Source organism: Netta rufina, assembly GCF_964035555.1.
Source record: "Netta rufina genome assembly, chromosome: 2".
Lineage (NCBI taxonomy): Eukaryota > Metazoa > Chordata > Aves > Anseriformes > Anatidae > Netta > Netta rufina.
Window position 1 is genome coordinate 16,970,091 of NC_140124.1, and position 12,747 is coordinate 16,982,837.

Here is a 12,747-nt window from a genome sequence, read left to right on the forward strand (position 1 = left end):
CATGTGCAGAGATTGGCGTGAGGGGACACGGTGGCTGGGTGGTGGCAGTGGCCGGATGCATTTTGCATCCAGTGAAGTTTAACAGTGTCAACATCTGGGTAAAAGGCCTAGAGCCTTTCCTTTCAGGGCTTCTTTTCCTGGTGAATGGGGGAGCCTCTGCTATATGTGGACGATATAGTGAAGGTGTCCTGTGTTTGTATTTGGCTGTAGCATCCTAATGCTTTTTTTCTTTTTGATGGCTATATTAAAACCAAAGCCAGGATGTTCTATACTTTTAAACAGATGCAAATTTACAGGTTTTAATAATAAGCTTTAAATTTACAGCTGTTGCTGCGAGGTCATACCTTAATGCTGAGATATGGGCTGCAGGGGTTAATGCTGTGTTTGATAGATTCATACGGCGCTCTGTGCTTTCTGCACAGAAGTCTAATCGTGAGTTTTTCAAGTGAGATTTCAGAGGAGGCCCTGCCTCTCCCCACCTCATTGCTCCCAGTCTGCCTGAAAGAAATGGCACCTCAACTTCCACAGTGCTTCGAGGCTCTGGTTCACCTTAGTTTCTCCCTTCTCCCTGCCACTACCTGGTTCTTACTCATCACTTCGTGTCTCTCTGCAGAACACTCTCACAGTTATGTTTACAAAGGCATTTTTCTCCTCTAGACAGTTATTCACTACAAATTTCACTACATTATGCAATTTTTACCTAAATGTCTTGCACTGTATTTGTGTAACATAAAAAACAGGCAACGTCCCACTCTGTGTTGTGAGATGACCCTCACGTATGCCAGTTCCACATGAGAGCTAAAGTGCAGGGGGATTTCTCGAATTCAGGTTTATTGATGGCACTGTAAAGCAAAACAGGGAGCAGTATGTGCATGGGCAGTTCTCAGCATAAAGTGCAACAATTGCAAACACAGATAAACCTTTTATAGCCATAGTATGGAACATCTCCACTCCCCTACTCCCTTTTAATACAGAAACAACTTACCAATTCTCAGTCATAGCATAGTACACTTTTAGCAGCAGACTCATATAACGTATGCCACAGTAAACGTTAAGTTGAAAAGTGAACTTTTTGTATCATTTGTGCTTTTTTAAAGCTGTGTACCTACAGAATGCCCAAGTTGCTTCTGAATGGAAAAGAAGTCCCATGTTAACAGGATGCTAATAGAGCAATACCTTGTGAATTCTTTACATGAGCAAGTATCATTTTGGGTTATTCACATATCAATGCTATGCCAACTTTATTCATTTTTGCATAGCAAATGTTTTTTAGTCTAGAGACTTAAAATTACTGTAAGACTAACCAAGAAACCATTTTTTCTTTAAAGGGGGCTACAATTAAAAGGGATGAACATACTGGTGCTATTGTGGTGGCCAGGATAATGCGTGGAGGAGCTGCAGATAGAAGTGGTAAGGTGTTGCTTCTTGGTACAAGCCATTCAAGTTACAACATTTAGAAGAAGATGTGATAAAATGGGAGTATTCTGTACATATGAAATACTTTTGTACCACGAAGATATTTGGAGTTTGGACAGTTTTCCAAAGTGATGTTTCAATACCAGAGAAAGTATTTGTGCTGATTTTTTTTCCCCAGTTCACTTGCAATGAGGTGTCTTTTGAGTTAGCAGATGGAGAGGGTTTTTTTCTTTTTTCATTTGTTAGTTTGATTGGTTGGTTTTTGATTTATCATGATTTGTTTCCAGTTAAAGACATCCACTTAGAAATCATAAGATAGTCCAATATTATACCTATTGATGGAGGAACTCATGATGGCTGCATTCTTTTATGTTACTGCATTTGGAGTTTGCTGGTCGATAGCAAAATACCAGCCCATCCTTGACTCACATTGTTCAGTTTGGGATGCTCAAAATCTGAAAGAACTCAAGCAAGAGATCCTGAATTATACTCTTAACATGCCTCTTTTCATTGAAGACAATGTAAGACAGCTGCATTTCACACTTAGGTGGGATAGTGGAGTAAATCTAGATATATATCATTAAATTAGGAAGCATTTGTACCACAAATTAGCACTCATAACTTAAGTCATCTTTGCAGTACTTGCAGCTGTGTAGCAATAGGAAAGTAGTATGAGTAGAAAAAGATTTGGCACAGACATGTTTCAAACATCTGCATAGAAGTCTGGAAAAGTCATAGCGTACTGATTTTTGGGAGGAAGGAAGGAAGGTGAGTAAACCAGCCATCTCAAACTTATCTATGGGGACAGTAGTTGTAGTTGTACTCACCGTATATTCCTGCTTTTAAGTTAGAGGTTAAAGTAGATGGACAAGGGAGAAAAAAGCTGAATGTTGACAGCTCTTTTTGTGTTAGATGTAACGTATACCATTTAATATTCCCTCTTTTCCTTCTGTAGGTCTTATTCATGTTGGTGACGAACTAAGGGAAGTCAATGGGATTCCTGTAGATGATAAAAAACCTGAAGAAATAATACACATTTTGGTAAATACGAAACGTTTTCAAATTAATTTAGGAGAGTCTAGAAAAAATAATTATAATTTCTAATGTGTTTCATGGTAAAAAGTATATTTTGCAGTAGTGCTTTTTCTTCTAGTACCATCATCCACAAACCTCTGTTACCTTTCTCTTAGAAAAATGATTTTCCACACATTAGATCTATGCAATTACAAATGACTTGTAATGGGTTAATGATGGTCACATGGCTGTAAACATCTTGCAGACCTCCATGTATCATCTGCAGTTTTTAAGATATAAAACCATCTGTTGAATTTAAACTTAGAAATTCGTTTGTTTTTAATGCATTAACTTCACATTACGATGAATTCATAACGTACATACTTGATAGAATAACTGGGTAAGTTAGAAGTATATCTTAATTTGTATATAGTGATATATATAATTATGTTCATACTTCTCTGAGCTACGCAATCTCTAAAGCCAGCCTATTTAGTCAGTTACGGATCACTATAACAAATTAAGAATTTAGACTTTTCCAGAAATATTTAATATTTTTATACCAAAGAAACTGATTAGGTCGTGACAGATTTTTATATTCATGGTATAGTCATTTTTATATACATAAACATATTGCTGTCCTGCTGAATTGAATGGCTGTCTCACAGTTTTGGTTCAATTACCAAGATGATTCATTTCAAGTGTTAGCCCAGCAATATTCATACTGGCTTTATGGCTTTGTGTTCCCTACAGAAACATATTTTCCTGCAAAAATTAATATTTAAAAATCTCTAGAAACACAATAGCACTAGAAAAGGTGTGAACAATTTCCCCATTTACCTCCTTGAGGTACAATATAAACATCAAAAGCTATTTAGAGCTTGTTTCAGAAGTAACAGAAATATTGATTCCAGTCCTATGGCTGGTGAAATAAGAACTTGGCTGCTGCTTGTCAAACAGTGAGCTCTTGGATCGCAGACATGCAGGCAGAAGTATGTCTCACTTGGTAGTGGACAGGCCTGTTTCCATTTTGCTTAAATCGTTGGCTGTCTGTTGCACTCTGCGAGTTTTATGAAACTTGTCAGCTGCATGCAATAGTAGCAGAGTCTCCAGCTGATTAGCACTTCCTTCAATAGCAAAATGTCACTGAGGCAGTGGGAATATATTGTGGTTAATAAGTAAAATGCAGCCAGACACACTTTAAGTGGGATATAGGGAAAGATGAATGGATGAGGTGGTTGATGATGGCTAGCTTGTTTTAAGATTTATAGTGGAGGGCTTTTTTTCCATTTAGTACACGTAGTCTATTCAAAATTTTTTTTTTTTTCTAGTTTCTTTAACTTGCCAAAAGAATAAATCCCCCCAATAGTTTTATATGATAAATATGGCACAAACCTATTTGAATTTTTCTATCAGATTTTTTCTGAAAAATGAAATGCTAGCTGGATTTTTCCAGGGATGTCCAAACTGTGCCAGGAGTCCAGCAGTTGCTTCTAATATGTGTATATTTTAGCTGTAGCATTTGCTCCCGCTTTCAGTGCAGAAGTGGAACCTCTGAAACATGCAGGTTCCAGGTTTTAACAGTCCATCTGTAACCCCAAGTGACACAAATAAATCATCGGGTTTTTAAGTGAGTACTTGTAAGTTTTGCAATTCAAAGTTCTGTATGGTGAAGCTGTCAAACTCCATGGGTCATGTCTGGGAGAGGATAGATTCATTATATTTTGAGTATTTTAATTAATTTGAGTTTTCTTTCCTTTTAAGATTTTCTGTGAAATGTAGAGTTTAATTCTCTGTGCATTGTCTTTTAAAATGTTCACTAGGCTCAGTCTCAAGGAGCAATTACATTTAAAATTATACCCAGTGTGAAGGAAGAAACACCAGCGAAGGAAGGCAAGGTAGGCAAGTTCTTAAGAATATTTCTTCTTAAGAATGTTTCTTCTAAGTGTTACTGCTGAGGATCAGTTTTGTTTGCTTAGATGACAGACCCAAGAATGTGACTTACGCCAGTTTTTCTAACATGATACTAACGTGCTAGATTTTTTTTTTTCTTCTGTTCCTTATGGACACAGTGTCCCACTGCAAAGTTTGAAGTTCTGTTTACCTTTGGGAGTTAGATTTTGCAGCCTTTACTGCAAGCAATTGTGGTTGCAGGAACAATGAATAAAACATTCCTGTATTAACTTCTGATGTTAGACTTCCATGAGGATGTTTTACAGCAGTAAATGTTTATTGCTTTACATTATTTTGTTCAATGTTTTTGAACAGTGAAAACAAAAATGGGAGATACCTTTGGATTACATGGTAATAGTTTGATTCTAAAGAAAAAGCACTGTTTGTTTCAGATGTTTATCAGAGCCCTGTTTGACTATGATCCTAATGAGGATAAAGCAATTCCTTGTAAAGAAGCTGGACTTGCTTTCAGAAAAGGAGATATCCTTCAGATCATGAGCCAGGATGATGCGACCTGGTGGCAGGCCAAACATGAAGGTGATGCCAATCCCAGAGCAGGCTTGATCCCTTCAAAGCATTTCCAGGAGAGGTGAGCTAATGAGAAGCATAGTTTTATCTTTTATAGTAAGAAAATCACTTATTTGCCGAGTTGTTAAGTTAGCATAGTTGTCATACATATGCTCATAGATTACAAGGGTATTATAAACCTGTATTTGCAGCAAGACAACTGAACTTGGAAACCTGTTGCTGAAATACTTTTGATTTCCTTATTTGTCTGGCCAGAACTAATAATGACAAAAACTGATAGGATAGCACTGATCCAGATTAAAAGAAAAACCATATGGAAAATAGCACATCAGTATCTCTATTCGCACTGATGTACTATGCAGGAATAACAACTGCAGCAGATTTTGGAGAGCTTACAAAAATTTGAGGCTCAGGGTTTAATTTTTTAGATTGTGAGTAGATTTCGTTGTTTTAAATTAATTTCTTATAAAGTCTTTTGGATATTTTGCAATAGTCTCATGATGTTAAGTGTTTATTAATCCCAAATTTGCAGTGAAAACTGAGGAGTTTGTGTCTTTTCCCTACCACCCCCCATTTTATAGGAGATTTGCACTAAGAAGACCAGAAGTGCAGATTCAGCCACTGAAAATTTCCAACAGAAAATCATGTAAGTCTTTTAAGCTGGAATAGAAATCATACTCTTGATCTCTAACCTCATAAAATAGCAGTTTGTTTCAGCCCTGTGACTAAAGGTTGCATTTCTCCAGGGCACAATAGCTTCCTGATCACATTGTATCAGTAAGAAAATAGGTAAATAGAACAGCTGAAATTAAAAGCCTTAAAAGCAGCAACAATTATTCCCAGCCTTCTGACTTTGTTTTCAAAGCACTGAGCCCAATTAATGTTTTGATATATAATATTTCAAAGGTTGAGGAGTGTTCTTTTCCTGTTGAAATAGCGCAGAATTGGCTCAACAGTTTATATAATTTGGACTGCATCAATATGGTGAAATTTATATTGAGAGTGAGATAAAAGGTCGGATATTCTCCTTTTCCTTCCCCATATAGTTGGTAATTTTTTATGTCATATGAAGTAGCATGAATTTTTAAAAGTCAGGACACTTAATTCTTCAACGGACTTTCACGAAACAGTGTACTGGTTTTTAAACAAATTCATACTTAGTAGTTTCTGCTTTTAAATACAGTAGTTACACAATATAAGAAAAATAAGCTCTAAGAAAGTGCATACATCGAAACAAATATTTTCTTTCCACTGGAATTTACATCAACATCTGTTTTAAGTATTATTGCATATTTTACTTGACCTGTTATTTCTTTCAGTTGTACAGACTCATAACAAAGTGAGTACAATGTAAGAAACTATCACGCTTCAGTAGGATCTAAATCTTAAATACAAACATGTTTGTGAGTTCAACTAGAAATATTCAGAAAGTGGTCTAAAATTTCCAACCATCTTTCATTCTGCAACATTAAAACAAAAAGTGTGGATACTATGGCAAGAGGTGGATACTGGCACACTCTATGCAAAACTAAATGAATTTAACCTTAAAACTTCTCGCTGAGGTTTCTGTTGCTATTTTCCTAACTCCTTGCTATGGCTTTTGTGTTCTGAATTTTGATGGTTACTGTTGGTTTTCTAATAATCTGCATTTTCTCTCTTTCATTCCATTTCACTTTTTTTTTTTTTCCCTAATTGTTTTATTGTATGCCCTATGGTATTGTTAACTTGAAAGCCCTCAATTAGCTTCATATTTACAGTAAGAGATTATATGATTGCACTGTAGCATTTCTAATTTGCATAGGTCATAGAAACAAAGAGGAGCTCCTACAGTTTATAGTAAATCTGTTGTTTCTCTAGGTTCTAGGTGAAGTTGCTCTGCCCCAGTTTTGGAAAAGTGTCTGGTCCCAGGGTATAGCTATTTCTCTCTGTCCACTGTTCTTGAATCTGGATAATACCCTCAACAAGAGCCTTCAATTAAGGTGGCACTGGTGCTTTTGAAGAGGTAAATCAGCTGCTGCAGCAACACTGCATGATTCCTTTTATAATGGACTGCATCTTTTTAGTGACCTTCAAGTGAAAGGTTTTACAAGATGCATCTCACCATTCCAAATCGGAAGCCTGAATTTGATTGGGAATTGCCAAAATTATAACCCAAAGAAAACTCACAGTGCAACGTCTGTGATTTTTGTCTCTGCTGTCTTTATTTGTTCTGACTCAGCTAGTGTAAACAAGGGAGAAGAGTTCCTCTCTTGCTCCTCTTTCCTTTAACACATGACAGAGCCTTCAGGTAATGCAGTATACTTGTTACCATTCTCTTTTAGACTTTCTCCAAACAAAGCTAGGTCCAGATAAATATCTAGAAGTCTGTGGTGCTTCTTGAAGGAAGAAAGACAGCAGAGTAATAGAGATTTATCATTTTCTGTCTTCCTTGTTTCTTCAGACAATCTGCTTCTACATCTGCCAGATTTCCATGGGAAGAGTGGCAGTGCTGTTCTGAGCAGATGTCCATCTCTTTATTCAAAGACCAAACATGTTTTTAGTGTTGGAAGGGAATTCACATCCTTCATAGAGAAGGCATTTTAAAGACCAGAATTCACCTATAGAAAAATTTCTTGACTAGGATGTTGCTTGAGTTGCTCTCAGGAAAACCTTCCACTTGCTTGGCTTTTCAAGAAGATACCATGTAAGCTGAAGACTCTGCACCCTTGTGATCCTTCTGAAGTTAGGCAGTTTTTTCCTGTTATCAAGCACAACAGTGACACTGTGAGATGCTTTGTCTGTATTAGTTCACAGCACTCGCCTTGCCAAAACTGGGAGATGCTGGAAAACCATGCATACTCAAATGAATGAAGAGAATATTGACGATATCAGAAGTGTGTGAGGAAAGTGACATAGAAAATAGAAAATTGGGAAGGACTGCTTGGTCTGATTTTTTTTGTTGTTTTGATTGGGCATTGTCCTCTAAAGTTTTATTTAAAATCCCACATAGAGAGAGAGAAAATTGGTAATGCTTGATATCATGAGATTCATTTTCAGCCCATGTTCTGGGCCTCCATCATGATACAAGGTTCTCCATCGTTTGGATGGGTAGTTGCTCGGTGAAAATGATGTCCTGTAGATCTTTCTGAAAAGGAAATTGAAAGGTTGAAAAGGTCATTGAAAGGTAGATTGTTATTTTAGTTGATCTTACCCAATTTTATGACCTGAATTCCTGTAGCAGTTTGGATGGAAAGTGTGATTGCCAGTAGATAATTCCCTACAGCTTCCAAAAGACAAAAATGTATTAATTTCAACAGAGCTGCTAATAAAAGTCCCTTTTGTGAGAGGACTGGGACTTTTGCACAAGGAAGCTTTCTTGAGACATGGTAACTAGCACTGGATGCCAGCCTGCTTTGCTTAATCAACTCATTCCCCACATCCCATGTTTTGTAACGAGGAGGAAATCTATAATTGAGAAGAAATACTCTGTTTTCTTGAATACCAAGAAACTATGAATCAACTCTGGTTTCTTATGTGGGCTTCTAGGGTAGTAGTGTCTTTCTACTTGAAAATTGATCTAAAAATTAGTCAAAATCTTACCCAAGAACTATCTTACCACTTTTTTTCCTCTCTCTCCTCAAGCCAATGTTGGGAATTGGGGAGGGCAGTTATATGTAACTAGAAGAAGAGCTCTCTGAAACACAGTCAATAACTATTCAGAGTAACTAACATCTATCAGGATTGTTTCTTAGCATAATTAAATATGTGTCAAATACTGCAAGAAACTAGGTTACATTACTTTTGGAAAGCCTTTCTGTTTCCAATTTTGAATTTTTTGTACTTTTCAGCATAGCAATGCGTATTGTTAAACTGTACACGTGTTTGTGTATCGTAAATTTGGAAGCTAAAAAAAAAGTGTGTTTTTTTGGTGATACTGACCAGCTTGTATGCATACACGTCTTGAGGACAGGGAGCAGAGGAAATTTTCCACGAATCATTTTCAGTGATAATCATTTGCACTGAAGAAAACACTAGCCCAACCTAGTTCTAGATTGTTAAAATGATCAGTTTACAATGGAAATGCCAAGTCTTAGTTTCAGTTCAATAGCCAACTGAACTGTTTCATTGTGTCTATGTGTAAAGTGAATATAAGTAAAATTAAACACATTAGCTTTGTGGAAGATAATTTCCATACATACAGCTCTCCCAGAATCTAGCCATTTTCCTAAAAGAGATAACAGAATCATTCTGAGATTGCACAATTCAAACTGTAAAACCTTCAGTATGTACACTGAGGAGAGGGCAAAGCTATTTTGTATTGAAAGGCAAGTGAAATAACACTTTTATTTGTAAGTAGAGAGGGTGCATAGTCTAATGGTATTTGGAGGTAAGTTGGTAATATAGATGGACCCTATGGTGACCAGAGATGATTTTACATTCAGAGGAAGACCCAGAAAAGTCAGAGTGAAAAATAAGGGGAGAAGCCTGGAAGCAAAATTTAGTATTGAGGATGTAGAAAAGGAGAAAGGATTGGGCAATGGGAAAAGAAATAAGAGCGGTGGAAGAATAGATGGACGAAAGTTGGTCCGTCAACCTGTTAGGCATAACCCCAGAGAGGATGGGCTTTGAAATGACTAAATAAGTGTAACTAACAGTATTATGCAAGAGCACTACAGTAGTCAATATTTCCGTGATAGTTCAGTTGTTTCTTGATTCTGTTTAATTCAAATACTAACATACTTGTTTTGCTAAAGTTTTAGAAACAGTGAATGCAAAAATTACTAATACAAACTTTGACCTCTCTCAGTTTATTATTATTGGTTAGAAAACCCTCTTGGTAGTTTCAACAATAAGATTTTAAAAGTTTTAAAAGCATGAGATAAGTGGCAGTTAGATGTGCTGACCTGCTGATAAAAATGATAGCATTATTTCTGAAGCTCAGAAATGATGGAGGGATAACAAACCTCTTAAGCCTTTTCAGCATTTCTCTTGATACTTAACAGTAGTTTCTTTTCAGCAAAAAGCAGTGTTGCTTGTGCGTTAATACTATGGGAAAATTGCAGTGGAAAAAATGGTGAGAAAAAGCAGCATAGAAAAGAAAACAGGAAAATGGAATGAAAGTAAAGGAAAGGAGATGCATGAAATTGTGTGAGTAGGACTAACCCTGCCCATGCTGGGACAATGCACCTGGCACAGGGTATGAGGGGGTTCTGTGGGATGTGGAGGGAGGGGACAGTAGTGGTGTCTGGCTGCATGAAATCAGCTGAGGTATATCTGAGCGTATTAGCCATGGCTGATTGCCAGCTCTGATGAAATCTGCTTCTCTGGTATTCCTGAGCTATTCTGAACGGCATTCCTGGCTTTGTGAGCTCATCTTAACTTGGGCACAGCTTTGTAGCCAAAGTTGGCTCCGTGAGTTCTCCTGCCACTGCATCCAGGCCAAGGAGTGCCAAGAGACTCAGCACAGGGAAGAATTAATTTATTTAATTGTTCCCAGCCTGCTAACTTGAATACAAAGACTAATCATATTCTAACTGAAATAGTCACTGCCAACAAACATCATAATTCCTGTTTTTATAGCTTATCTGTAGATAAAACATTGATCACCTGTTGTTTTTCTGAGGGAAAAAAAAAAGTATTTTTCTTCAAATAACAACCAAATAATTTAGTTATTGTTCTGCAGTTATGAAATACAATAATCAGCCAAGATATTTTATCCTTTCAGCATAATTTTGCTTGCATAGCAGTTGTATTCTCATATATGTGTTGTGTCTGGTATGAAAATTAGTGGCAACTTTATATTTTATACTAGTGTAGCCTGTAACTTCTGTTAACCTATGCAGTGCATGCATATGTATATATGTATATCTGTGCCCTGTGTGTATATTTATATATAAATATGTTTATGTGTGAAGCATCTAAGACAGAGCTGTTCAGAGATGTCTTTTCCTTGAAAATACATTTGTTATGTATATTTAATGCGAAATGTTAATACTTACTGTGGCAAAGTCATCATTATTTAGTTTTTCTAGGCCTTAAATTCTATTTTACTTTCAATTGTGATTTACCATATGTGATTGGCATTGTATGAGCAAGAGGAAATATGTAACTGCAGCCAAATGGTGTTCATTCAAACAAGATGTAACCCACTTTATCCAGAGATGAGTGTCTTGTGAATTGAAGATCGCGTACTGCCTACAAAAGAATTTAAACAGGCTGAAAGAACGAAGGCTTTGTACCACTTGTACTTGAAGACCAAACATTTAGGATAAATGTATTGTAGGACTCTTTTGCTTGTTATAATTGCTGCACGAGATTAACGATGCCTTTCTTCTCAGTATTTTTCTGTGTTCATGTTTGATACTTAATTGCCCATCTGCAAGTAGTTAGAGGAGTAAAAACAAAAAATACACCAGACCTTTAGAGTTAAATTAGCATCTTTGTTCAGAAGTCTTCTGTCCTTACAAATACTAACTTCCTACTACCACAGAAATTAAGGAAACCTGCAGCTGGATGACATTTGAATCAAGGTCACATGAGACAGAAGTGGAAGTGGCTACCATAAACTTGCTCTGTCCTTCACCACAAGACTATCCTTCTACATGTTCCAAATTCTAGAGATACTGTTATCTGGGGATGTTGTGAGAGGATTAAATTAGATCACCTTAAATTTTCTATAAGATGAACATGTGTGTATTGTTTGATCTATAGAACCCTGTAGGATGCAAAACAGTATAAATGTCCATTGATATGTGGGGCTGTTCCACACTAAAAAAAAAAAAAAAAAGTGTTTAAAATACTCATTGTAATGCAGATTATTGTATATCACAATTTCTTGCTTACTAGAGTGAAATAGAATTTCAGGGATTATGTAATGTGAGTGGAGCTGTTGGATCTAACTTTAGCCTGAGAAACATTCAAATAAGATTATTTGATGGAAATATTGTTGGAAGTCAGCAAGAGTTTACAATTTTAATCTGGTGCTGAACTGTAGTTTAGGTGAGGCCCCCAAAATCAAATCTAAATAAATTTCAGTTAAAATACATACAAAAATAAAATGTATGTACTAGTGGTTTGCGTTGTCACAGTGTAGCATATTGGCTATCCTGAAATCTTTCTAAAATGAATAAAAACACTTACTTCCTAAGCTTTCATTGTGCTTGTGTTTCCTATTTCTTTTTTACCATCTCTATCTATTTTGGTACTTCACTGTTGTTTCATTCCTATTCCACAACTATTTTCTTTGTAACTCCTTTCCCTTATCATACTCTTAAGTAATTTCTTATTTTCTCAGTTTTATTTATTCTGTGTTGCCCTGTGTTTTTTTTTTTTTCATTTTGTCACTGCTGTTATTTTTTTATTTCCCGTCAGATTTCCTCCTTTTTTTCCGTACTCTTTTAGTCTCTTATTTTTTCCTTCCAGATAAACATCTCTGTTTCCATTCCCACCCCACTTCAGTTCAGCAAAACTATATTGGCCTGAGAAGATTTACCCCAACTTTCTGTACCTCTAAACTCCAGAGCTTTTGGCATGTCTCTGCAAATATCTGCTGCATGCATACAATTGATTCACGCACATAGAGCTGAATTAGTTAGTGGTGAATCCTAATAGGACACTTACTGGCAAATAACGTCTGCCTTTAGTAGGGACAGACAACAGTCCTAGTAAAACTCCTGGTAAAATTCAGATTGGGAGCTACATGGTGATGACTGTTTCATAGCTGTATTAAGCTATGAAGATCCACTTATTTCCCACATTTTTTCATTATATACTGTTAGATTTGTCCTTAGGAGTAGCCCAAGAAAGCCAAGAGCAGTATTAAGATGGAAAATTCATAACAACAACAACAAAAATTGA

At 36.3% G+C, this 12,747-nt stretch overlaps 1 protein-coding gene across 2 annotated transcripts in view; it reads left to right on the top strand.

Annotated features, from left to right (window-relative positions):
• Window positions 1–12,747, top strand: part of MPP7 (MAGUK p55 scaffold protein 7) — a 148,108-nt gene that overhangs the window by 110,036 nt on the left and 25,325 nt on the right. For both annotated transcript variants that reach the window (XM_084282410.1, XM_084282409.1), the window contains 5 exons: window positions 1,329–1,410; window positions 2,372–2,457; window positions 4,254–4,328; window positions 4,776–4,972; window positions 5,493–5,557. In XM_084282410.1, the coding sequence (XP_084138536.1) occupies window positions 1,329–1,410; window positions 2,372–2,457; window positions 4,254–4,328; window positions 4,776–4,972; window positions 5,493–5,557 (505 nt within the window). The remainder of the gene's footprint in view (window positions 1–1,328; window positions 1,411–2,371; window positions 2,458–4,253; window positions 4,329–4,775; window positions 4,973–5,492; window positions 5,558–12,747) is intronic.